Below are 27142 nucleotides of genomic sequence, written 5' to 3'. Positions count from 1 at the left end.
GTGCATTTAATTAACTTAGACTTACAATCAGTGACTATCTAACTGGTATTCACCTGCCAGAAGTATTATTGTTCTATTTCAAGTTGTGACTTATTTTATGTTTTGTTTCAATCCATGTCAGAGTAGTCATGCTATTAATTTTGATAAATAAATCTTTTCAGTCATTATTACCTGGATATTTTTTGTGCTGGCATCAGCAGACATCTGAAGGTGAAGGCTACATTAAAGATAGACAGAAAATTCCTGTGGTTCGACCAGGATTCAATCCTGTAACCTGTCAGTTTCCAAGCATGCTCTTTACTGCTGTACTACAAGGCCCAATGTAATAATGAAATTAGAAGGCTTTCAAGACAAAAAATAAATCAGGAACAACATAGACAGAAGAAAGGAAAGAAAACATGGGGGAAAAGATGTACTAGTACTAGAACAAAAAGGAAACAACAATGAAAGAAGATTAACTGAAGTGCTACACAATACCAGTTGGTCAGTATAAAGATGATGATAACAATAATAATAATTGCATTGAATTTATGAAATTGGGACAAGGGAAGGAGTTTTGTAAAAGGGAACCAGATTACTTCAAAAATTTTATTTTCCTTTGGAGCTAAATTAGATTATAGGTTGAAATCATCCTTCTGCAATGTGGAAAAAATTTCCAGGCAGAAGCTAACAATTACAAAAGTGTGGACTGCAATGTTTTATGTATATTGTTTAGCGCACTAAATGTATAGTGTCTCCCTCTATATGGAAGTCTTTTATATACTTTTGTATGGGTTGTGAGACAACACACTACCCATTGTAAAGCAGCATGTTAGTGTATAATATGAATTTGTAAGCAAGATGATGTGTGTTGTAGTAGTTTTTCTAAATAATTTGAAATAATTTTATAACATCATGGATTTGTTCCCAGTCTCCATGGTGAACCAATGATGTAGAAAGGTAGGATCTAGCCACCTGTTAAGTTTCTGCACCTCTTAAATTACTAAATTTTTTTGTTCTGATTATTATTCACTTTTCATACAGTCATCTATGCAATGCATACATAAAGTCATACAATGGAATCTTCATGATTGAATATCAATAACATTATCAAAATGATAGATCGCTGCTCACCTTAAAGATGACATGCTGAGTTGCAGATAGGCACAATGAAAAGACTGTTACATATTGAGCTTTCAGCCAAAACCTTCTTCAGAAAGGAAAACACACACATTCACACTAGCAAGCACACCTCATGCACATATGACCACTATTTCCGGCCACTATGGCCAGAATGGAACTGTGCCATGTCAACAGAAGCAGTAGTTCAGAGTAGGGCAGGGAAGGGGGATGGATAGCAGCATATGGGTGAGGGGAGAGTAGTCAGTGCTGCCTGGTGGAGTGTACAGGGACTAGATGATAACAGCACAAGGCTCCCAGATGCAGCATCGGGAGGCTGTGTGGGAGGGAGGGGGATGTAAATGGGGAGAGAAAAAGAAAACAAGTAGAGAAGGGGAAAGACTGGTGGTTGTGATGGTAGAGACCGAAACACAATGAGAGTGAGGGGACATGAATTACGAGGAGGTGATAGAACAGAGGGGGCAGAAACAGTTGGGTGGAGGGTGTGGGTACAGTAGGTTACCATAGGTTGAAGCTGGGATGATTTCAGGAGCAGAGATTGTGTTATAAGGATAATTTACATCTGTGCAGTTCAGAAAAGCTGGTGGTGGACGGGAAGATACAGATGTTGTGGGTTGTGAAGCAGCCACTGAAATCAAGCACATTATGCTGAGTGCCACAGGGTGATCCTCTTTGCTATTGGGCACAATTTGACAGTGGCCACTCATTCTGATGGACAGCTAGTTGGGAGTCACACCAGTATTAAAGGCTCTGCAGTGACTGCACAGACGTTGTCCCACACCCTCTGCCCAGCAGTTTCTACTCCTCTCTGTCCTATCAGCTCCCCCAATTCATGTCCTCTCACCTTTGCTGTACACCAATCTCTGCCAATGCACCCACCAGAATTATTTCCTTCTCTGCTCCTCTCCTTCTCCACTTCTATTCCCCCCTGCCCCCTCCCTCCTTCCTCCACAGCCTGGCAGCTTTTTCCTGCAACCATCTAGTCCCTGCACACTCTGCCAGGGGCAGCACTCACTTCTCTCCCCCAACCCATACCCTGCCATCCCCCCCCCCCCCCCCCCACTTCAGATTGCTGTTTCTGTCGACACAATACTGTTGCATTCTGACTGGAGCAGCCAGAGATAGCGGTCATCTGTGTGTGAGATGTGCTTGCTTGTATGAATGTGTGTGTTTTCCTTTCTGAAGAAGGCTTTGGCCAAAATCTCAATCTATAAGTCTTTTCATTGTACTTGGCTGCAAACTGAAAGTTTCATCTTTACAATGAATAGCAATCCATCCTTTTGATAATATATATATATATATATATATATATATATATATATATATATATATATATATATATATATATATATATATATATATATATATATATATAATAGAGGGAAACATTCCACGTGGGAAAAATATATCTAAAAAGAAAGATGATGAAACTTACCAAACAAAAGCGCTGGCAGGTCGATAGACACACTAACAAACACAAACATACACACAAAATTCTAGCTTTCCTCTCCAACCTTAACTCCTTTGGTTCCATCAGATTCACCTGGTCCTACTCCAAATCCCATGCCACTTTCCTTGACGTTGACCTCCACCTGTCCAATGGCCAGCTTCACACGTCCGTCCACATTAAACCCACCAACAAGCAACAGTACCTCCATTATGACAGCTGCCACCCATTCCACATCAAACGGTCCCTTCCCTACAGCCAGGTCTTCGTGGCAAACGAATCTGCTCCAGTCCGGAATCCTTGAACCATTACACCAACAACCTGAAAACAGCTTTTGCATCCCGTAACTACCCTCCCGACCTGGTACAGAAGCAAATAACCAGAGCCACATCCTCATCTCCTCAAACCCGGAACCTTCCACAGAAGAACCCCAAAAGTGCCCCACTTGTGACAGGATACTTTCCGGGACTGGATCAGATTCTGAATGTGGCTCTCCAGCAGGGATACGACTTCCTCAAATCCTGCCCCGAAATGAGATCCATCCTTCATGAAATCCTCCCCACTCCACCAAGAGTGTCTTTCCGCCGTCCACCTAACCTTCGCAACCTCTTAGTTCATCCCTATGAAATCCCCAAACCACCTTCCCTACCCTCTGGCTCCTACCCCTGTAACCGGCCCCGGTGTAAAACCTGTCCCATGCACCCTCCCACCACCACCATTCCAGTCCTGTAACCCGGAAGGTGTACACGATCAAAGGCAGAGCCACGTGTGAAAGCACCCACGTGATTTACCAACTGACCTGCCTACACTGTGAAGCGTTCTATGTGGGAATGACCAGCAACAAACTGTCCATTCACATGAATGGACACAGGCAGACAGTGTTTGTTGGTAATGAGGATCACCCTGTGGCTAAACATGCCTTGGTGCACGGCCAGCACATCTTGGCACAGTGTTACACTGTCCGGGTTATCTGGATACTTCCCACTAACACCAACCTGTCAGAACTCCGGAGATGGGAACTTGCCCTTCAGCATATCCTTTCTTCTCGCTATCCGCCAGGCCTCAATCTCCGCTAATTTCTAATTTCAATTTGCCGCCGCTCATACCTCACCTGTCTTTCAACTTCATCTTTGCCTCTGTACATCCGCCCCGACTATGAAACTCTTTGCCTTTACAAATGTCTGCGTGTGTCTGTGTATGTGTGGATGGATATGTGTGTGTGTGTGCGAGTGTATACCTGTCCTTTTTTCCCCCTAAGGTAAGTCTTTCCGCTCCCGGGATTGGAATGACTCCTTACCCTCTCCCTTAAAACCCATATCCTTTTGTCTTTCCTTCTCCTTCCCTCTTTCCAGACGAGGCAACCATTGGTTGCGAAAGCTAGAATTTTGTGTGTATGTTTGTGTTTGTTAGTGTGTCTATCGACCTGCCAGCGCTTTTGTTTGGTAAGTTTCATCATCTTTCTTTTTATATATATATATATATATATATATATATATTTAAAGTTAGTAATTAGGCTAAGTTGTACTTAAATTTATTATCCAGATTATTATTTTGAATGTACTGATTAGCTATATTAGTGAACATAATTTTTTTCTAAGAACTCTGTTACTTAAAGAATACAATTAATTGAACTTAATGCTATTGTTCATCAAATGCAACATTTAGTGAGCTAATCAGCATATTTGGATAAGATGACATATACACACCACAGCTTTACACTAACATTATGTCGAGACTGTCACAGTTTTCAACTACAGATCTCACTCCTGTGCTTGTTAGTTTCCAACATTGCCATCGTACTTTTGTTACCATAATTTTTATGCACAAGATGAAGTACTTCATTAATTGATTAAGTCACTGATTAGGATTCTGAATAAATTATCATGAAATAAAATATTTTCCAAGATGACAACCATACTCGTAAATAGGATGTTCACAACATATATGCATAGAATTGTCCCATAAACTTTTCTAATTTCCTAATCCATAATATAAATTGCATTATTGCCTTATTGTATAGTATTTTTCAGAATAGCAAAATTTAGCCTAGCCTGCTTTCAAATGATTATCTAGCCTCCGATATCAACAAATATCTTTACCTTTACCATTACCATTACCTAGTCAAACCCCAGCCAGAATCCTCAGTATGGACTCAGATATAGCAATGGGACAACCTATGTGGAACAAGCCTGTAAAAAGGCCTGCAGTCTGAAAACTCACAAGCAACATCTATGTTGAGACAGTCTGCACTAACACTTCTAACTTTTTTGGGGGAAGGGGGGAGTGTTTGTTGAAAATCTGCTGCTAGCATTCGTATACATAACAGCATGTAAGTAAGTCCGCGACTGGCAAATAGCTACAGAACATCTACACAGCTCAGTCCCAGGTAAGCTGGCAAGTACTTAATATGATGGTTATTCAGAAAGTAAGGTCCATTTTCTTACAAAACATAAACCCTCACATTTTTTAAAACTGTTCTTGTTTAACTCTTTACATATTTCTCTATCTTTCTACATAGTTTTCAAATTAGTTTAAACATTTGTCATAACATTCTACATGTCTTCGCACCTGTAAGCCATTGATGTCTGGTGCCTGTGGGGATAACCAGTCTTTATCTGCTTCTTTCACCTCGTCATCTGCTTTAAAGCTCTCACCACCAAGAACTTCCTTCAGATAGCAGATCAAGCAAAAATCACACAGTTCCAAGTCTGAACTGTACAGTGGGTGGACAATCTGTTCCCATTCAAAAGATCTGATCAGATTTTGGGTTGAACAGCAGAATGGTATATGGATTTGTCAAGCAGCAACAAAACTTGCTTGTTCCTGGCTGTATAAACTCAGCTACCAAGACACCATGTCTATCCCAATACATGGTTGCCATTCCCCTGAGTGTTGAAATTGTCTGCTGGCCTTGACTTTGATTTGTGATGTTATGTGATGCCGTCCCACTGATTGATGTTTTGATGCTGGTGTCATGTGAGAAACTTATGGCCGGTTCCCTGTGACAAATTTCTCTAAAATGGATCACATTTTTTATGATATTGGAACAAAGACATCAAGAGCACAAGCCACTCTTCCCATTTTGTGATTTTCAGGAACCCAATATGCAAAATTGCAACTTTTCAGAGACAATTTTGTGCACAGTTGTTCTACCCACACTTGAAAATTCCAGCACTCAAGTTGAAACTGTGAATCACTGATCTTCACAAATCTTTTTGTCCATGGATTTGATTGAATCTACTAAGATCACTGGTGGTTGGTCTGATCACAGTTCACCTTGGACATTTCCCATCCGTCCTCAAAATCTCTCACCCACTTACACAGTTTTCTGTCACTCATTATATTGGAGCCATACACCTCACTTATCTGTCAATTTCTGCTGCTACAATGTTCCTTGCTATCAAAAACCAAATCGCTGATCATATTTCAGATTCGATGGGCTTATCAGTTGTTTAAAACATTTTGAACTGACATTGTAAATAGCACACTGCGACAATGTCAATGCAAAGGGCGTCATTTGATGAGCAAGGCATGGCAAAAGTCTGTGGGCATGTGCATTTCAATGTTCGCATGATATTTGACTAGCTATCACAATTTAGACTTTACTTTCTGAATAACAATCATATCTCCAGGTAATTCTTGCATGTAAAGTTTGTATTCACAAAGAAAATATGAAATAGCTAAGTGTAACTGGTCCTTGAAACTAATGCACTGCAAATTTCAATCATATTGTTAACTTTTTGCATGGCAAAAACGTGTACATTATGCTTGTTATGATATATTGCCTCTGCATTCATTAATTACTGTGCCAATTCACTGAGGAGGTGTTATCAGGATTATGGTAGGAGATAGAAGTGTGGCAGTACCTACCTGCATACAACATGCAGTTGTGAAATTGGACCTGGTCATTGCAGAATTTACAGTAATAATAAATATGGGAAGAACCACTTAACTGCAACAACTGTATTGTGTATGTCTTTTTCACAGTCCTGGAAAACAGTCTTTTAGCTATTTCACTGAAACACCAATCTACAAGACAGAATTGAGACTCTGAGAGTAACAAGTCAATTATAAACCAATTGTACTGTTACTGTATGTTAAAATGAGGAAATAGAACCTGGTAGTGGTCATCCTCATATAAAGAACATCATCTAGTTATTTGAAACAGTATATAATATATGTAATGAAAGATTCATTACTGATAAGAGTTTTTACACTGAGGTAATAAAGGCAGGGGATAGTGATATGCGCATGTGCAGATGGAGGTAGTACCACAGAAACAAGGTATAAAAGGACAGTGCATTGGCAGATCTGTCATTTGTACTCAGATGATTCATGTGAAAATGTTATTGACATGATTATGGCCACAAGATGGGAATTAACATACTTTGAGCATAGATTGATAGTTGGAGCTAGATGCGTGGGACATTCCATTTCAGAAATTGTTAGTGAATTCAATATTCCAAGGTCCAGAGTGTCAAGAGTGTGTGGAGAATACCAAATTTCTTTCAGGCATTTCCTCTCTCCATGGACAATGCAGTGGCGACAGCCTACACTTAACGACCAAGAGTAGCGGCACTTGCATAGAGTTGTCTGTGTTAACAGACAAGCAGCACTGTGCAAAATAAGCACAGAAATCAATGTGGGATGTACAACGAACATGTCACTTAAGATAGTGTGGTGAAATTTTGCATTAATGGTCTTTGGCAGCAGACGACAAACTTGTGTTCCTTTGCTAACAGCACGACATCACCTGCAGTTCTTCTCCTGGGCTCGTGACCACACTGGTTGGACCCTAGATGACTGGAAAACTGTTGTCTGGTCAGATGACTCCTGATTTCAATTGGGAAGAGCTGCTGGTAGGGTCCAAGTGTAGTAGAGATCACACAAAGTCATCGACATAAGTTGTCAACAAGTCATTGTGCAAGCTGGTGGTGGCTCCAGAATGGTGTCGGCCGTGTTTAAACTGAACTGATCATTGACTGGAAATGTTATGATTGGCTACTTTGAGACAATTTGCAGCCATTCATGGATTTCAAGTTCACAAACAATGATGGAATTTTCAAGGATAGCGATGCACCACGTTACAGGGCCACAACTGTTCATAACTGGTTTGAAGAACATTCTGGACAACTTGAGCAAATGAATTGGCCACCCATATGGCTCCCCATGAATCCCACTAAACATTTATGGGATATAAGTGAGAGCACAAAATCCTTCACTGGCAACACTTTCACAATTATGGACAACAGTATGGCTCAATATTTCTGCACAGGACTCCCAATGACTTGTTGAGCCCATGCCACATTGAGCTGCTGCACTACAACAGGCACAAGTAAGTCTGATATGATATTAGAAGGTATCTCACAGTTTTGGCATCTCAGCATAAGAACAACTCATGGAAACTTCTGCCAAAAATTGACTAGAATGGGAACCTGCAGGTAAGTTGTCTGACTATTTACACAGAGCTTCTCAACAAAGAAAGTAAGTTTGTGTTAAGTATGTCTGCATGGCTAGTTAATGCAGTATATTAATTTCTAACCAAGTCTTTCAATAACCTACCAAAAAATTAAAGCAGTACAGTTTCTGAAAAAAAAGAACAAGAAGAAAAAAGGAAAAGGGGAGAGAAACTGAAAGGGAATGTGATCTTGCATAATGTGTCAATTACACATTATTAAAATTATTTCGGTTTGGAATAGTTTCTGTCCCTTTCTCTTGCTTAACATAACAGTTCCTAATATAACCAAAGAATTTATTCAAAAACTCACCATAGTCTGCAGGATTGTGGTATGGAGGGCAGTTAAGTCCTTGATTGCTGAGAAATGTCAGCATCTCACTGGTGCAGCCCTGATACACACAACAGCCAGATGCAATGATGCACAAATGGTCAAACATTTCAAATATTAATGCACTTGGTTGGTGAATGGTGCATACAATAGTTCTTCCCTCTTCTGCCAAAAGTTTTAGTTGCATGACACACTGTTTAGTAGCAGAACTGTCCAGCCCACTGCAAAATGCATATTGTGATTATCACTTGTTTTCTAGTCATCCTGGCACATATGTTGTAATTTTCTTCTTGAAAAAACCATTGCCTATTGTTCATTTAACACACTGCAAAGGAAAGAGATTATCCTCACCTAGTTGGCTCATCAAAGAACATTACAGGAGGATTGTTGATGAGTTCCAGTGCTATGGCCAATCTTTTTCGTTGTCCACCTGATAGCTTGCCTATTCGCGTCTTGCGTGATTCTTCAAGTCCCAGTGACTGCAGCGTTTTTTGAATCTGATAAAATAGACAATATACAGACCATTAACTGACACTGCACATACTATTTTGCCTTTTGAGAAAAGGTTGCAAGAAAAATACCGATACACCAATACAAATGAAACAGCACCACAGTTCCTAAGAGTGGATAGCACAAAGTCTACCAATACAACAAGAAAAATGTTGAACACATTAATTTCTTGACTGTTACTACTAATACAATTATATTACAACAAGATGCAGCTTTGAAGTATCTGCTGAATTTTATCAAGTATTTCTTTGTTTTAGAAAACCAAATGGGGACTGTCAGAATCTTTTTGTTGTGCCTATCTGTAACTCAGCATCTCCACTATATGGTGAGTGGCAACTTTCATAATATTGTTGCATTCCATCCTGGATTTTCCATTGTTTGGAATTACATTTTAGAAGTTTTGGTTTGAAAACATGTACATCTGTTACACAGGACTATGATAATAAGAAATGTAAAAGTTAAGTTTGCATGAGAGTAAACTTCAAATATCATGAAAAAATCAATTTTTCACATTTAGTGATCTCTAATCTTGATCATGCAAGCATATTACACAACTTAATACAATGATTCATTACACAAACACCTTTTCTCCATGTACTATAAGTGACACAGAATTAATGTATGTGATATGACTAAGATCTTAGATATCTCACGTAAGAGAACACAGTCCACAAACGCGAAGATCCACATTTATTTCCACCCCAGCACAGAAGGGTAGCCTGCCATATAAATGCATTTCAGTACAGACTTTCTCAAAATGAAGATTTCCTCTGAAACTTATATGAGACTGTGGTTATGTGACTTTCATACTGATCTCTCTGTATAAAGTAGCAGTAGTTTTACAAGGTTACAGTAAGGAACTACGCATAAGGCCAGAAGGGAAGAAACTAAATTTGATATGCATTTATGGAAAACACATTGATGCTGCTAAAGTTTACGCAATGCTCATCACAGAAAAATGAATTCAAGTCCTGTTCTGACATCACTTTACCCTGATACATCTCTTGTAATCTTGTACGGCATATTGATAGCTGATGCCACAATGCTGATATGCTGCACTACACCTAAATTTGGCATGGTCTCTGCCATTGTTTCACAACACATCATCTGTGGTTGGTAGGTCATGTCAGACTTCCAGCCAGCAAATTTAAGGCCAATATGTCACCAGCAAGTGAACATGTTCATCTCCACAGCTGACTGAAGTACTGACAATATTCTGCATTGCACCGGTTATTCACTGAACTGTTTGTGTTACAACTGGGCTTTTTTGGGATCTGAGTACAATGATGTCTGCCAACCACTATTAACATCTACTTTGGCAGAGTGTGATATTATTCAATTAAGTGATTAATTATCACCTCATCTACAAGTAGTTTCCACTGCTGTAATTGTTGTTGTGCCACTGTCAATTGTTTCCATTTCTAGTCTTTGGCAATTCACAGGATCAATCAGATGCAGTTATTCAACTGGAAACCAACTATCATTTTCCACCTTTCTGGTCCTTTGTTGCAAGCTATGTGTGATATGTGTAGTACATCATGCAAAATAAAGCTAACTCCATTCCACAATGTGCTGCTCTGTAGAGAGGTCTGAACCAACTACCATTTGCTGTATCCATGTGACAGTGATTTGCAATATGCAATATGGAACCAAATCCAAGTAAGAATGTCACACATTCTGCTTGTTTACATATTGGAGTTGAAACATAATTGGTAGTTATGAATGTTTGTGAGAGACTTAATACAGGAATCCACTCCATATATAATGAAGTTCTGAGGAAGGGTACAAGGTGGATCATAGGATACATGTAGATAAAGCAGAGGAAGCACAAAAATTACTGTAACAGGATATGATAACACAAGCAGAAATGGAACCCATCACATCTGACTTGGAAAAATTTTACCCTACCCTGAATTCCAACTAATACAATTTTTTTTATAAACAGTGAGTATGGTTGTATAACTGTGGAATCTGTACAGGAAAAAATAATGAGGCTCACTGTTATGTGTAGACTGAAGGGGTTGCTGATCTTGGAGCTAAGATACAGGATATTATTTGAGGAGACACATTCTTAGCAATGGTAGTGAACAAATTAAACCACTAATTTTGTGGTCTGATTCTTGTGGGGAGCAGAACAGAAACATAAAAATGATTTTGATATTGAAGATTGCTCCATGGCAACATGTCATTCTTAAAACGATTACCCTAAAATTCTTATTTCTGGTCATTCATTCTTATTGAACAACAATGATTTTGGTGCACTAAAATGCAACACAGGTTGTATAACCAAGAAAAGGAGATATTAAGCATACCATACCAACTGACAATTCTAGAAAAAGAACCTTGGTACTCGTGTATCAAGTCTGCCAAAAAACCTGCATGACATTAAGTTCCAAAGAAACTTATACACTACCTAGACGAAGTCGAATTTTTCAGTGTTAAAGAGTACATATTAAATTAAATGTGTATCAGCTACAATGTGTGTATAAGCACTGTGTGACAAAGTGGCCTTTGGATGCACTCAAAACACTATGAGATGTCTGAACCACAACTTTATTTTTCCTCTATGCCTTACAGGCTTCAACTTATGTTATTATCAAATACTGTAGAAAATACAAAGACAAAAATTGAATCAATATAAATACATAACAGGTTACTTTTTCACCATTAAGCAGAATATGATATAGAAAGTAAAATATGGTATAAAGCTTACCAAACACTTAATGTCATTATTAAGAGCCAGTAGAAACTTACTCAAATGATACAGGGTATCTAGTCAACATTCCTTAACAATAGACAAGTGCAAACTACCTTAAAGGATCAAAAATGATATGGGTGGAATAAACTGCTAGGTGGCAATAGGGTCATGGTGTAATGAAACAATTGTGACTTAACCTGTTTCATTGCATAAATAATTGCTTTACTGAAGATTACATATAATTTTACAAAAATAATTTTTAAATGGTAGTTGTAAAATTCAGTGATTGTACTGAAGAACAGGTGGCATTTATGTATTGCTACGTCTATTATTAAGAGTAAAATTTATTGAAACAGGAAACCAAGGAATAACATAAAAGTAAGGCATGGCTGAAACCAAAATTTCTTCCGAAGACACAAACTCTGAAAACCCCATACATCAGTTTACCTGATAGTAAATTAACAACTACACAGAATAAAACTGGTGTAAAATTGATAAATAACAATACTGAAATACCACATTTGTGCAACCTAACACAACTGGTTTAAGTTTCCATTTGTTACATATTTTCAGTACCATGGAATCCGAGCTACTTCTGAAATATTAAAAAATAAACATATAATGAAACATATGCTGGAATTATATGTATCATATGGTAAATTATTAAGTAGAATAATATAAACATAAAGTCCGGGAACACTTTCAATTATTTATTGCACAAGAACTAAACATTGTACAGATACCTAATCAAATTCTTGCCATACCCATCCCACCACTGAATCTTCCGACCATTCGACCATGGCAGTTGCTTTCCGTATTCTGTCCCAGAGCTCTGCCACATCATGTGGTAGAGGCGGTATATACACCAGATCTTTAATCTGTCCCCACAGAAAAAATTCACATGGAGTGAGATCTGGTGATCGGGGAGGCCATTTCATGAAACAGCTGTCCCCTTCTGTAGCACAGCCTATCCATCATTGCAGCAGCTCCGTGGTCAGGTACCCACAAACTTTGCATTGAAAATGGGGTGGAGTCCCATCCTGCTGAAAGATGAATGTCATTGGAGTGATTCTGAGTGCACGGGATGCACGATGCACTGATTTCTTCGGCCTCCTTATGAATGTCTCTCATACACGCTCCACATTCACTTCACTCACAGTGGGATGTCTGCTTCTCTTTGCCGGGCACTCATTGTAACGAATTTGTTGTGCCAGTGGTAAATGGCCTTCCTTGCTGGTGGCTTGTTATTGTATTTGGTTCTAAACATCCACTGAACGGCTGTAGCACACTAGTTTTTGTCGAACTCCAACACACAGAAAGCTCACTCCTCACCTGAACTCGCCATGTTTGCGACTAGCACTGACTATTGGCAAATTACAAAACTACACTGTGGCAGTATACATGAAAAAATACTTTCAGGGTTTCTCTTCAAAATGACGTATGTATGATATCTGTACAATGTTTAGCTTTTGTGCAATAAATAATTGAAAGTGTACCCAGACTTTATGTACACCCTGCATTATAAAAATAACACTATTTATCATGATTAGAATATAATATTTTCAAAGCCTTGTAAAATGTGTATAATAGCAATGTTAAATGGAGCTTTATGCCATACAGCAACAAGCACTATGTAGTAGCTTATAAAGATACATCAGTCAGTGACCAAGACGAGTCTGTGGTGTGAGGCATATAGTGAAATACTTAAGCTACATCTGTACCATGTACAGTCTAGTCACAGGGAAAAGCTACACAAAGATGCATAACATTTACAATAAAATATGGAATGGTATTAAGTGTAAAGAGAATACTGTGTGATGGCGAAATGTAGTATGGTAAGTCGCCATCCAGCAAGACCTGAGCCGTCAACAGAAATGTATTTACAATATCAAAAATATCAGTATTTTAAAGTCTACCTATTTGAGGTTATTTCCATTCAGTTATCATAATGGTAAATTAAACTGAATTTTATTTGATCCTGCAGGTTAACAAGGCGTACTGTAAATGTACATGTAATACAGGATGCATAAAAAGACTTTCATTATCACTTATTTTCTCAGGAGTAGCCATATTGAGTATTCTCTCTAATGAAATTGATTGCAAAGAAATGTTAAACGAACAAATAGATTTTTCCATAAATTGGTTTTCCAGTTATGGTTGACTCGGGGGCGGGGACCAAACAGTAAGATCATCGGTCCCATTGGATTACGGAAGAATGGGGAGGAAATCGGCTGTGCCTTTTCCCAGTAACCATCCCAGTATTTACCTGAAGCAATTTAGGGAAACCATGGAAAACCTGAATCAGGATGGTTGGACCTGGGTTTGAACCATCGTCCTCCCGAATGCGAGTCCAGTGGACTAATCACTGCGCCACCTTGCTTGATTTCAGTTATATGTTGTGACATCAGCTTCTAGGCCAAATAACCACCATCAAGAAAGTATTTACCAAACCCATCCTTGTCAAACTAGATGTATGTACATGTTGGTGTGTATGAATAATGTTTCTCTTTCCTTCTTATTGAACCGTAATACATGACGTGTGGAATATCCATTAATAGTGATCCACAGATATGTTGTTGTATCCTACAACTCATTATATTGTCCTATTTTTTAAAGAAATCTTTATGTGGTCTATTACTTATGATCTACAACTCATAATTACACCTCTTCTTATCTTTGTGTGTAATTATAAATTACATGTATATAAATTAATGTAATGCAAATTGTGTTCAGGTAATAAAATATATGTTTTGACTCATTCCACAACCTTGCATCTACATGTGCTTATGGATCCATGGAATATGTTACAAAATAAAAATAAACGATATCTGAGTGCGTATTATACCACACAGATCAATTCTCCTAAACTCAGAAGCTTGTTCTTTTTTTTTATTTCATGCTTCGTTACTTTTTATTTAACTTTTTTACTCTGTCTTCTATTACACTGGATGTATCGTTAATGTTTTGCTTGCTAACTTATGGTACTCCAACTTGCACTCTACCTCCCCCATCATCTTTGTCTGATCTCATTCTGAAAAAGGAACCTGTTCCTGCAAAAGCTATGTCATCCTTCTGTGTTTTGGACATGGAGTTCCACTGGCAACAATGTCTTGTTTCCATTTCTATAAGATTATTTTAAGGTTAAAAAAGTGTAATTTATGATTATAAACCTCTATTTCAAAAACCTTTCAGCTAATTATTCGCTGTTAGAAGAAGCACAAGCTTAATGACTGCAGATGCAATAGCCCACTAGAAAGTCAGGAAGAATGGGAAATTTGGAATTTCTTCGTTTTTTACCTTTATTAAACATCAAAAAAATTTAAAAAGTTAGATTTTTTGTTGAAAAAATTTTAAATGAATTGCTGCAAGATTACAGCCAGCAAAAATATTTAAAACTAAAGTAAAACTCTAAACAAAAGACATGTCTGTCCCCCCCCCCCTCCCCCTAGTTAGCTGTGTGGTCAGCACAGCAGACTGCCAGAAAGCCACGCCAAGGGGTCCGGGTTTGATTCCCAACTAAGTCAGGAGATTTTCTCCACTCAGGGACTGGGTGTTGTGTTGTCCTCATCATCCTTTCATTCCATCTCCAAGTACTTGCCCTCGGCGGCCGAACTTCCCCAAATGGGGGAGTCCCAGCCCACAATGCCATATGCTCATTTCCATAAACAAAATACATAAGCGTACCTTCTTTTACCACAGCATATTAATTATGAAGGATAGCTCTCGAATATTTCTGTTAGAGTAACTATCCATTCTACAGAGAGCTGACAAAAGTCTTGGGATAGGGATATGCACATATACTGATGGCTCTAATATCTTATACACAAGATATAAAAGAGTAGCGCATTGGAGGAGCTGCCATTTGTACTCAGGTGATTCATGAGAAAAGATTTCTGGTGTGATTATGGCCACATGAAGAAAATTAAGAATGTGGAATGGTCGTTGGAACTAGATGCGTGGGACATTACATTTCAAAAATTATTAGCAAATTAGGCATTCCAAGATCACAGTGTCAAGAGTGTCCCAAGAATACCAAATTTCAGGCATTACCTCGCACCACAGACACAGTGGCCTTCACTTAATGACCTAGAGCAGCAGCATTTGTGTAGAGTTGTCAGTGTTCAAAGACAAGCAGCACTGAAATAACCACAGAAATCAATGTGGGATGTACAACGAACATATCCCTTAAGACAATGTGGGGAAATTTTGCAATAATGGTCTATGGCAGCAGACGACCAATTTGTGTGCCTTTGCTAACAGCACGACATCACCTGCAGTGCTTCTCGTGGGCTTGCGACCATACTGGTTGGACTCTGGATGACTGCAAAACTATGGTCTGGTCAGATGAGTCCTGATTTCAGTTGATAAGAGCTGATTCTAGGGTTGAAGTGTGGCATTCAGAAACCACAAATCAATGGAGTTGTCAACAAGGCACCGTGCAAGCTGGTGGTGGCTCTGTAATGGTGTGGTCTGGGTTACATGGAATGGACTGGATCTTCTGATCCAACTGAACCAATCACTGACTGGAATGGTTATGGTCAACAACTTGGAGACCATTTGTAGCCATTCATGGACTTCATATTCCCAAACAATGATGGAATTTTTATGGATGACAAATGTGCTATGTCACTGGGCCCCAGTTTTTCATGATTGATTTGAAGAACATTCTGCACAGTTTGAGTGAATGATTTGGCCACCCAGATCACTTGACATGAACCCCATCAAACATTTATGGGACAAATCAATAGGTCAGTTCATGCAGAAAATCCTGCACTAGCAACACTTTTACAATTATGGATGGCTATAGGGGCAGCATGGGCAAGTACTCCTGCAGGGGACTTCCAACAATTTGTTGAGTTCATGCTGTGTCAAGTAGCTGCACTATGCTGAGCAAAAGGAGGTACAGCACAATATCAGAAGGTATCCCATGACTTTTGTCACATCAATTTGAAGCACAAAAGAGTACACATTGACAGTTTCATCTGCAGGAAGGCTGATTTTAGAGTGTGACGTGCTATCCACTTCCCCATAATTATACTTAGACCACTGTATAAACACTTAAGATTCAGTTAAATTAAAACAAGAAACAAAAAATATAGAAAACATCTGACTAACCATCATTACCTCATAACATTATCCATGTGTCATTTAATTACAGTAACTGTAGTTCACTTCTGTCACAGTGCTCTCTATTAAAGATTGTTCAGTAATCTGAAGATGGAAGATTCATGTTCAAAAACTAATTGCCTTTAGCAAAGGATATTGTGGTATAGGTAAATTATATTCACTGATATTTCAAATAAAATTCATTTTTCTCTTTATTCACACTTCTAAGTGGGGTTTAATATGTAGTCCTCATTAACACACCCTTCAATAAAAAGAAACTAAAGTGATTGTTTACCTTATCATGTTTACGATGATGATCAGGAATTTTCAGATTAGCAGCAAAGGTCATGGCCTCACTTACTGACAAGTGTGGCTGCAATTTGTCATCTTGCATGATGTAACAGGACATACTTTGGAATTCACGTGGGTCTCGTTGCAGCCCATTTACAAGTAAGTCACCAGTTACACCCCTCCTCCTGAAAAATTATCATCACATGAACCATATTACAATGTAAGTATTGTGAGTGCAAAAAGAATTTGTCAGTTAAGTGTGACAGGAAGTTCTCTAACTTCAGATATGATGACATATTTGCATACAAAAAAACACAACTGTGTAATATAAGTGGCTAAAGAAAGTGTCATAGACGGAAATAAAATAACTTATTATTGATGAAGTTAATGGTATGTCCAGGACAGTAGATATTCATTTTATCAGCAGAAGTAATTGAAAGCAACAGAATGGAAAATGCCTGATCCAACTAGTCTGGTAGTGCAGATGAAGACACTCTAGAGAGAATATCCTGTTGCACTTTATCGAAGACTGTTCCTGAAATGTACCATGGAACACAGAAATGGAGATAACTGAAATGCATTTAGTATATCCTAACCTTATCTTATAATTACTATACATAATTCTTGGTCACTTATAGCAGAATGTCCAGACCATATTTTCACAAATCAGAAGTGCAAACAGCAGAGTCTAAGTAGTGTAATTTGATTCTTCAACCATTTGAAATAAGTTCTTCACTACTACTAAGCCATAAGAATACAAGTGTTGAATTATGGAGCTAGACCATGAAAGAGTTTCAGTGAGAGATAACAAAAATTTAGATGGTGTTTTTGTATCACTGGGTATGTTAGCAGGTAGAAGGAAAAAAAAGAGGATCCAGTTGTTTGGAATATTAACATGACATAAACAGTATGAATGAATCATATTCAGATTTTCATATTTATTCATCAACCACTGTTCGTGTATATGATTTCGGTGCGGTATTAATATTATATCATAATGGGATTTTATGTTGAAATTACAAATTATGTTTAGATTTAAAATTTAAAATTACTTGTTAGGTTTAGGATACCACATTTTTATAAAATTCTTCTACCACATAAAAAAGCTATTGATTTATGGGTTCTGTGCATGCCTTTTATAGGAATTGTATGGTAGGTCTCAGCAGGTCTCTCAGCATCAAGGACAGCCTGTTTTACAGCTTTATGATAGTATATTTAAAACTATTTTAGGACTTAATTAATCTAGTATATTCTAAAACTATCTCATTTATGTTCCTTATTCCACAATTGCAAATAGAATTTCTTCTTCCTTTTCTTGTGTCTTTGTCCCTCATTGGCACAAGGTCAGCATGATTACTTACATTCTTGCCATGATTAATTTAAGAGGTGGCCATATGCCCTTCCTGTTGCCACTCCATTAACCCCCCATGACAAAACATGTGTACCCCACCTCTATGCATTTAGTGTCATTTATGAGGAAGTGAGCAAAGTTTTTTAAGTGTTTGCAAATCTTGTTGCTGAGAAGGGACTTGGGTACCAGACCGGCATTCATCTAGTGGGGTATAAGGAACTGCCTGAAAACCCCATCCAGTCTTGCCAGCACACTGGCCAGCATTTTTAATCAACTGCACAAATTTGATATGGGGTTGGTGCTCATCCCCATCCTGGAAGTGATGCTTTAACACACACAGCTACCTAGATGGGTAATTGTAGATAGAACTATGGCTGCTTTTTCACTGTGAACAGACTGGGTGGTTTACTATAGAGAGAAGGTATTTTTCTTTCTTTGAAATGTGGCCAGCGTGCCTCTCTCTTTGGAATGCTTGAACTGTTCTCACTGCTTCCCTCCCCTCGCCTCCTCCTTGCCCCTCCCACCCCTCCCACCCCCACCCACATAGGTACTGTTCTTGCACCACAGGAGTTGCCTCTTAGGACATTTCCACAAGTTAAGTGAAAGAGCAAGAAAGCATAATATATGCACCACTGCTCTGTGTGTGGATCCTATTTCAGTTGTGTTCATTTATCATAATAGTCTTCAGCACTCAAAACAGCACATGTTCTGACGACTTCCTTGGCAGGCAGTACAAGAAAAATACAATGTCTCACAGAATATATTTGGAAATGTCTTCACAGTGAATTAATAGAGGATACGGTCAATGATATAGTACCTTAAGATTTTATTCCTCAACAGCATTTTCCAATTATCCAAAATGTTACTCACACACCAAACCGACTTTCGAATTGTATAGTTTGTGATCCGCTTAATTCACTCTGATCTGTTTGATAGTTCTCTGCCTAAAATGGAGCAATGTATGAACTGAACTGATTATAAATTATATTAACAACTGGTACAATTTCACATACAGGGGACCAGATTGTGGGTAATTATGTCAAACACTTTACACATAATGACCTTTTTATGGCTGGTGAATTAGTGGCTTACTGTCACCAATCAAGAGAAGCAGTTTGGTGTGCTGCTTTGATCTTCAATTATTTCTCTGTCACACAGTCACAACTGTATAAATAAATCAACCATTCCAAAATTCAGCTAAAGTGATTAATGGCAACTCCAGGAAAACTAAACCAACAGGAGTGATGACATTTAAGCCTCGTGTCAAGTAATAGTGATTAACTGCCTAAATCACTGTGTCACCTTGTTCAGTTATGTGATCACGTATTTTCACTGATTTATACGTTCATTCATTCATTTGTAAGTCCAGTAGTGTGTAGTAGGAGACACTAACATAAGTTGATCATTTCTGTCTCACAATAAAAGGAAATAAAATCATTTTTTGTAAAAAACAGTGTTACAACTGCTGTGTTATTTCTCAAAGAGGATCAATATAATAAAAACATTTCAAGGTCCTAGCACAATCATGAGAAGGGTATATTTATTTTTAATTGAATCAAAAGGGAAATTCCTTTGTGAACACTATAAAATTGCAAAGAGAAGAATGTCTGGCCAGTACTTACCTTTAGGAGATCAGTTTCCCGTATTGCCAAGAGACACATTTAACAGTGAAACCACTAATGCCAGATTTTGGAAACATTAGTTCCTTCCTGGGGGAGGAAAGAGGGATAGGTTGGTGAAGGTTAGAGAGGAGCAGCAGGGAACTCAGATTTCAGGATGAGAGGGAGCAACCTGTTTCAGATTGGGGTTAAGTGACCTGCCCCTCCTTTCTAAGGTTCCTCAACCTATCTACCTAAACTCATTTCTCCCAGACAAATCCTTCCACGTTATCAACAAATTTCTACTTAAAAATTGGTAGCTCATACAAAAGACAAAATTATCAATTGGTTTTTAAGTATAGTGGCATAAGTAAGATTAACAATGATGTTAATACTATATTCTGATAAAAATTACTTGACAGCTGACTCTTCATGCACTGGAACTGGTTTCTTCCAATCAGAGCACTCTGTGTCACATACAAACCATTCACTGTTGCCAAACTGCCTCAACAAATGGCCATTTCACATCAAACTCCTCGTCCAGCACTCTTTTTTGATGTGTTTGGATCCAGAATTATGAGTCTGGCACTTTTATTTCATATTTCATCACACAAAAAATGATGCCAATGAAATACACACACTTCATACACAGCAATAACCAAATACTAATGGATACTTCCACACGAGGTGCGATTCATCATCACGTACCCAGGTTATCATAATCACAGAGATCAGGTTGATGAATAAATATGAAAAACAGAATATGGCATTGTATGAAGCCATTTCAGGCAACTGCAACCACACACTGCAATAGGCAGTTTAGAAATAATTATAAGAAAGCATAAAAACCGACAAGCAGGAAAACCTGATGATAAATAGGCCTTTTATGAATATTCACTACACACTCAACTGCTGCTCCTGTTTAACATGTATCTGAAATCTCATAATGTCCACAAGTTTTGAAATGAAGCTAAAAATATGACTATTTAAAAATAAAATTTTAAACAAGTTAGATCGAAACCTGGTAAGTCTCTAAGATAATGGCTACTAACAGTGTACCGCAGTTTTAAACAATCAAATAAAAGCTATAAAGTTCAGTTTCAATCACAAAATAACAAATAGATTTAAACTGAAAAGTTTTTACTTTGAAATAATTAATAGAAAACATAAGGAATTTAATATGAACACTTATGTAAGTTTTATAACTTTTGAAAACCATTTAGTAACATTTCATGAGCTAAGCTCTGGATAGTACTCAACGAAAAAGAGTGGGTATTTGTGATATCTTACTGCAGCAATTCCAAATCCTTATCATAACTCATTATGGTAGATTAATTGCAGTAGATTATAAAAGGCAATGTCTTGATCACATAATACTTCATTAAAACTGATTAATAATTTTAGTAATAAAATGTTTTGTAACCAAGATATCGGACTTTTATAATACAGTACAATACAAAAGTCACTGGTCGTCTCTGGAAGTACAAAGACTTCAGTTTGCATAAATTGCAATATCAGAATCATTTCTTTTCAGTCAAACACCGCACACATTTTTCGGTGAAGAGCTCTAGGAAACTTCTGTACTGTCACTGAGTTGATAGATTTTGATGAACCCTGTGACGACATAGCAGCAAACACTAAGGCAGAAAAACACTCAAGCATTAATACGGCAGGGCCTTTCTGACTATCATTTGTGAGGTAGTATCCCCAAATTCACAAAATTAGAATTTTGCGGGCAAATGGTTATGAGTCCACTGTAATACCTTTCCATTCAGTGTGCCACTGGCTGTGAACAGAGTGGTTTGGTTTGTTGATGATGATCATATTCCCAATGTTACGCTTTCATGAGTTTACAGTTTTGTGATGGCTAACTTGAAAAATCAGTGCGTTTGTGTAAGGCTTTGTTTTAAACTTCCCACAAGCACTGCAGAAACACATCAAATGTTGAAACAAAGTTTTGGAAACAACACTTTAGGCCAGACACAGAATTATGACAGGTATAAATATATCAGAAATGGGCGAACTTCAACTTATGACGATGATCATACTGTTGGGGTGTCAACAGGAACCACACCAAAAATGTTAAGAAAGTGAGAAATCTGATTCTGCAAGCTCATAGACACACCGCCCAAGACCTCTGCAATACCTTGGGAACATATTATGGACGTAATCTTTCAGAAGAATTGAACATGAGAAGGATTGCGGAGAAATTTGGGCTATGACTGCTTCCACACGGACAGAAGTAACACTGTGAGGACGTCTGCAGAGAACTTTAAACAACTATTTCAAGACATTCCAAACTTTCTTGCAAAGACTGTCACAGGCGACGAAAGTTGGGTTTACCCTGACACTGAGACTAATCGGCAATCATTGCAATACAACAGTTCTTCTTCACCTCAGCCAAAAAAAGTTTGCCAATTGTAACAGAAGTGGCGCATGAATTCACAACTGCATACGGCTCACATTATTCAGGAATTATTTACTAAAAACAAGAAGACAGCTATTCTCCACACACCGTACCCACCAGATTTAGCTTTATGTGACTTCTTCCTTTTCCCTAAGATGAAAACCAAGTTGAAGGGGCGAAGATTTATAACAGTCAGGCAGATTCAAGAAGAATCACATAGGGTGCTAAATACTAACAAAGAAAGCCTTCCAGAATGGGATAAATGTGGGGATCAGTGTATTTGCTTCACAGGGACAGTCCAGAATAATATCCAGGTAAGATGTAATAACTGTATTTATCTAATATATTTCAGGAACTTTTGGACATGACCTCCTACTTTTATTCATAAAATAAATGTGTTTACTAATTTAATTTTGCTATATTAGATAGATATATAATTTTTGTAATTTGGTTATGTTATCGTTCATAAAACTGCTACTAATTCTGTTGTACCATCCTGTGTAAAATTTACTCTGGTGCCAGCTTTCAGTCGCAATGGACTATCCTTTCTGCTGCAGAAAATGATCCAGTCACTTACATAGTTGTTACAGTCTAATGTTTTATTCTACTACATCTGTTCCTGTTTAGTTACCATGTACTATTAAAGTAGCAACTACTACAGACCGTTAAAACATTGTGTACAAATGTAATGGCTCAAATGGCCCTGAGCACTATGGGACTTAACTGCTGAGGTCATCAGTCTCCTAGAACTTAGAACTGCTTAAACCTAACTAACCTAAGGACATCACACACATCCATGCCCGAGGCAGGATTCGAACCTGCAACTATAGTGGTCACGCGGTTCCAGACTGTAGCGCCTAGAACTGCTCGACCACACTGGCCGGCTACAAATGGAATGTCTTTTCTCAATAATACTGTTGTCTACATAGTTTGTATTAGTAAAAGAAACAACATTATTAGTCCAAGATTACAACCATTTTTTCAATAAGTCCCATACCAGACCGGCCATAGTATGTGGTCCATCTGTATTTAGATCATATGGTGATGGATCATTTCCCACAATAGAAGCCAACTGATCTCTTAAAGGCACTTTTATCTTTTACGTCATATAGTCCCGACCTCTTTTTCATAACATGCCACTGGTTCCAGCGACCACAAAGCTCCTGTGATTCTGTTTTGTGTTCTGGTCTCATCTGCTGGTCTTCCAGTTCTGTACTAACATATTTGTTGTACCGTACCCCTTCCCCTCTTTAATGCTGAACATAGTCACACTCATATATTTAAAAACTGCGTCAGCTATAAGAAACGAACTGTCAAAGGTCTCTCCAATTCTGATTGCGTCATAGATACTTTTACACTTTAGAGGAATGGTCATCAAACATTTTGGTGACATCTCGGGTCTAATCGGAAGACGATGGCGGAGGGGAAGGGGGGGGGGGGCGGATGTAGTGGGCACTCAAATCAAAATTCCGTTTTCACCAAACCATTGTTACTGGTAGAAGCTTAAAAATAAAACACTTTCAGCGCCAGTCACTTGTTAATTTTGCTCATACGCATGTCGATGGTTCACACCGTCTTCTTCAGGTGCAGAATTGTTTATTTACATGTCTGGTGTTGGTGAGGAATACAGACGTCTTTTCAGTCTCAGGCCTAGGGCAGTGTAAGTTATTTTGCGTCTTTTACTAATGATTGAAATTGTTTATCAAAGTAAGTAAGTGACTGACGAAAAAATTTGTTTTATTTGTATGTATCGAATAACATGAAATATTTCTAAGTGAAAAGTAAATAATATGTTGGAACTACATGCATTTTTCTGAAGGCTTACATTGCGGTCAGTTTTCTGTATCTAAGTGGATGGTGTGCCAATTGCCATCGCAACAAGATCCCATGTTTGTTGTTTTGATTTCCAGGAACATTTTCTAGGCTTCTACAGTTCTACTATCTGAAAGAATACCAAGCGACTGCTGCACACCTTTTGGGTACGACTTTTGTATTCTCTTGCGTAAGACAAGTAAAGAACAAAAACCATTTTACTATAAAGCAAAGAAAAAAGCTTCCTCTGTCAATTTCACTGACAACAATGGCGATGTAAAGTTTTAAAAATGGCTGCTTGGTTCAGTGACCGTTTCTAAATTAAAATTGAAACAAATGAGCCTATCATTTTTAGACTATTATTTATGGTCTAAAAATAATAGTGACCGAGGACTCATTTGTTTCAGTTTTAATGGCGATGTATATTAGAACTCATCTGACTACTTCTCGTCAAGCAGCAGCGCATTTCAGGGCAAAAAATATGCATTGGCCACTTTTCCTATCCTGGACACTTACCACACCTTCCCCCGTCTATCTTGCTGTTAACTGGTAACCCACTTAAATTAGTACCTTACATTAATTGTTAACGGCAATTGCAATATGAGACATGACCACAAATTTTATTACGTTATTTTCCCATTACTCATTGTATTGTATTACAACAGTCTTAATTTGATTTCATATTACTTGTTATAAACATTTACCACATTTGGAGATGACCGTATGTATAACGCACATTCACGAAACACGTGTTGCTTCCGTTTGACATTTGCACCACTGCAGCTGATTGGTGCTGTTTGTGCACTCTCATTGAGTTGTCAGCTTTGGAAGACAAAAAATAAAATATCCCTTCTCTCATTTTTATCGACATTCCAGTGACCGCTCCACATGCGACTCTGCCCTGGCGTGAGCTCACGGTCAAATTTACCAATGTCAGCTAAAATTAATCACATCTTGAAATATTAATGTCTCTGCAAGTATTTTTGTTTGTTACTGATCTAGAAAAATACACTCTTTAGAAGCCCTTAACGTTAGTTGAAGCTTTTGGATTCAGCTATTAGTTGTTAGATGAGTATTCCTGTAAAATACTGCTGAGATCCGCGGGCCACACGAAAAACACTTGATTCGGGCCACATATGGCCCGCACGTAACATGCGACCCGTCGGCCGCACTTAGACGAGCATTGTTCTAGAGTCAGTCTGACAATCCATGCTATATCCTCAACTAGGAGACGCTCCAAGAGAGCTTAATATAGTGTGCCCAGTTCATCACAGTCAGTATTCGCTGCTAATCCTTTGGCCGTCCTACATCAGCTTCTACATTTTAGTATATTCGTGTCCTATTCCTTTTTATAAAAGAATAGAAAAGCGAAAATTCTGGTGCGCAGTACATTTGGCTCAATAATTTTACATTTTCAGGGCTGTGCACAGCAAATATGAAACTAAGAACGAACATAATCAAAGTGAAGAGATAGCGTTAAATCTGTTTCGGAGAGTACCGTCAAAATAACCTACAATACAGATGTAAAGCGAAACTGAAAAGCGGCTTCGTAAGAACGCTTCATTAGTAGTTCCGATTTGGCTCTAATGAATGACGTTAAGACAGTTTAAAAACTGCAGACAATGGAGGTTTTAAGGATACAGCAAAACTGGCATGGAATTCGGACAGTGTGGCAAGACGTTCATATACCCAGAAGGCTTTCGACACCGTTCCTCACAAGCGCCTTCTAACCAAATTGCGTGCCTACGGAGTATCGCCTCAGTTGTGCGACTGGATTCGTGCTTTTCTGTCAGAAAGGTCACACTTCGTAGTAATAGACGGAAAGTCATCGAGTAAAACAGAAGTAATATCCGGCGTTCCCCAAGGAAGTGTTATAGCCCTCTATTGTTCTTGGTCTATATTAACGACATAGGAGACAATCTAGTAGCCGTCTTAAGACTGTTTGCAGATGATGCTGTCATTTACCGTCTTGTAAAGTCATCAGATGATCAAAACGACTTGCAAAATGATTTAGATAAGATATCTGTATGGTGCGAAAAGTGGCAATTGACCCTCAATAAGGAAAAGTGTGAAGTTATTCACGTGAGTACTAAAAGAAATCAGCTAAATTTCTATTACGCGATAAGTCACACAAATCTGAAGCCTCTAAATTCAACTAAATACTTAGAGATTACAATTACAAATAACCTAAATTGGAACGATCACGTAGATAATATTGTGGGTAGAGCAAACCAAAGACTGCGATTCATTGGCAGAGCGCTTAGAAGGTGCAACGTGTAACGAAAATTCAGTGTCCCGGTGACGCTTATCCAAAAATGACGCATTATCATGATTGCGTAATTTTTTTTTAAATTCTCAACCAAACCCAACCCGGCGCTGCCAATAAAAGTTCTGTGTTTATTAGTCTTACTCCGACAAAATGTGATTTTTATTAACAAACGAAAGTCTTCTTCTGACGCATGTTGTGTGACTGGATTCGTGATTTCCTGTCAGAGAGGCCACAGTTCGTAATAACTCACGGAAAGTCATAGAGGAAAGCAGAAGTAAAATCTGACATTCCCCAAGGAAGTGTTATATGCCCTCTGCTGTTCCTGGTTTACATAAATGATTTAGGAGACAATCTAAGCAGCCCTCTTAAATTGTTTGCCGATGATGCTGTCATTTACCATCATGGTCAAAACGATTTGCAAAATGATTTGGACCAGATATCTGTATGGTGCAAAAAGTGGCAGTTGACTCTAAATAATAAAAAGTGTGAAGTCATCCACATGAGAACTAAAAAGGGTTCGCTAAATTTCAGTCACACAAATCTAAAGTCTGTAAACTCAAGTAAATACTCAGTGATTCACAATTACGAATCACTTATACTGAGACGGTCAAATAGATAATGTTGTGGGGAAACCAAACCAAAGACTGCAATTTATTGGCAGAACACTTAGAAAATTTAACACGTCTACTAAAGAGACTGCTGTACCCTTTTGCAGTAATGCTGTGCAGTATGGAATCCGCATCACGTA

At 38.2% G+C, this 27142-nt stretch overlaps 1 protein-coding gene across 2 annotated transcripts in view; it reads right to left on the bottom strand.

The window, feature by feature from the left end:
• Window positions 1-27142, bottom strand: part of LOC124802873 (ATP-binding cassette sub-family G member 1-like) — a 354399-nt gene that overhangs the window by 49504 nt on the left and 277753 nt on the right. For both annotated transcript variants that reach the window (XM_047263916.1, XM_047263917.1), the window contains exons 3-5: window positions 16962-17142; window positions 8704-8849; window positions 8335-8573 (exon numbers count right to left, since the gene is read on the bottom strand). In XM_047263916.1, the coding sequence (XP_047119872.1) occupies window positions 8335-8573; window positions 8704-8849; window positions 16962-17142 (566 nt within the window). The remainder of the gene's footprint in view (window positions 1-8334; window positions 8574-8703; window positions 8850-16961; window positions 17143-27142) is intronic.

This window comes from Schistocerca piceifrons, chromosome 6 (genome assembly GCF_021461385.2).
Source record: "Schistocerca piceifrons isolate TAMUIC-IGC-003096 chromosome 6, iqSchPice1.1, whole genome shotgun sequence".
Classification (NCBI taxonomy): domain Eukaryota; kingdom Metazoa; phylum Arthropoda; class Insecta; order Orthoptera; family Acrididae; genus Schistocerca; species Schistocerca piceifrons.
The sequence above is the reverse complement of the archived record's forward strand: the minus strand, read 5'-3'. Positions and strand labels throughout refer to the sequence as shown.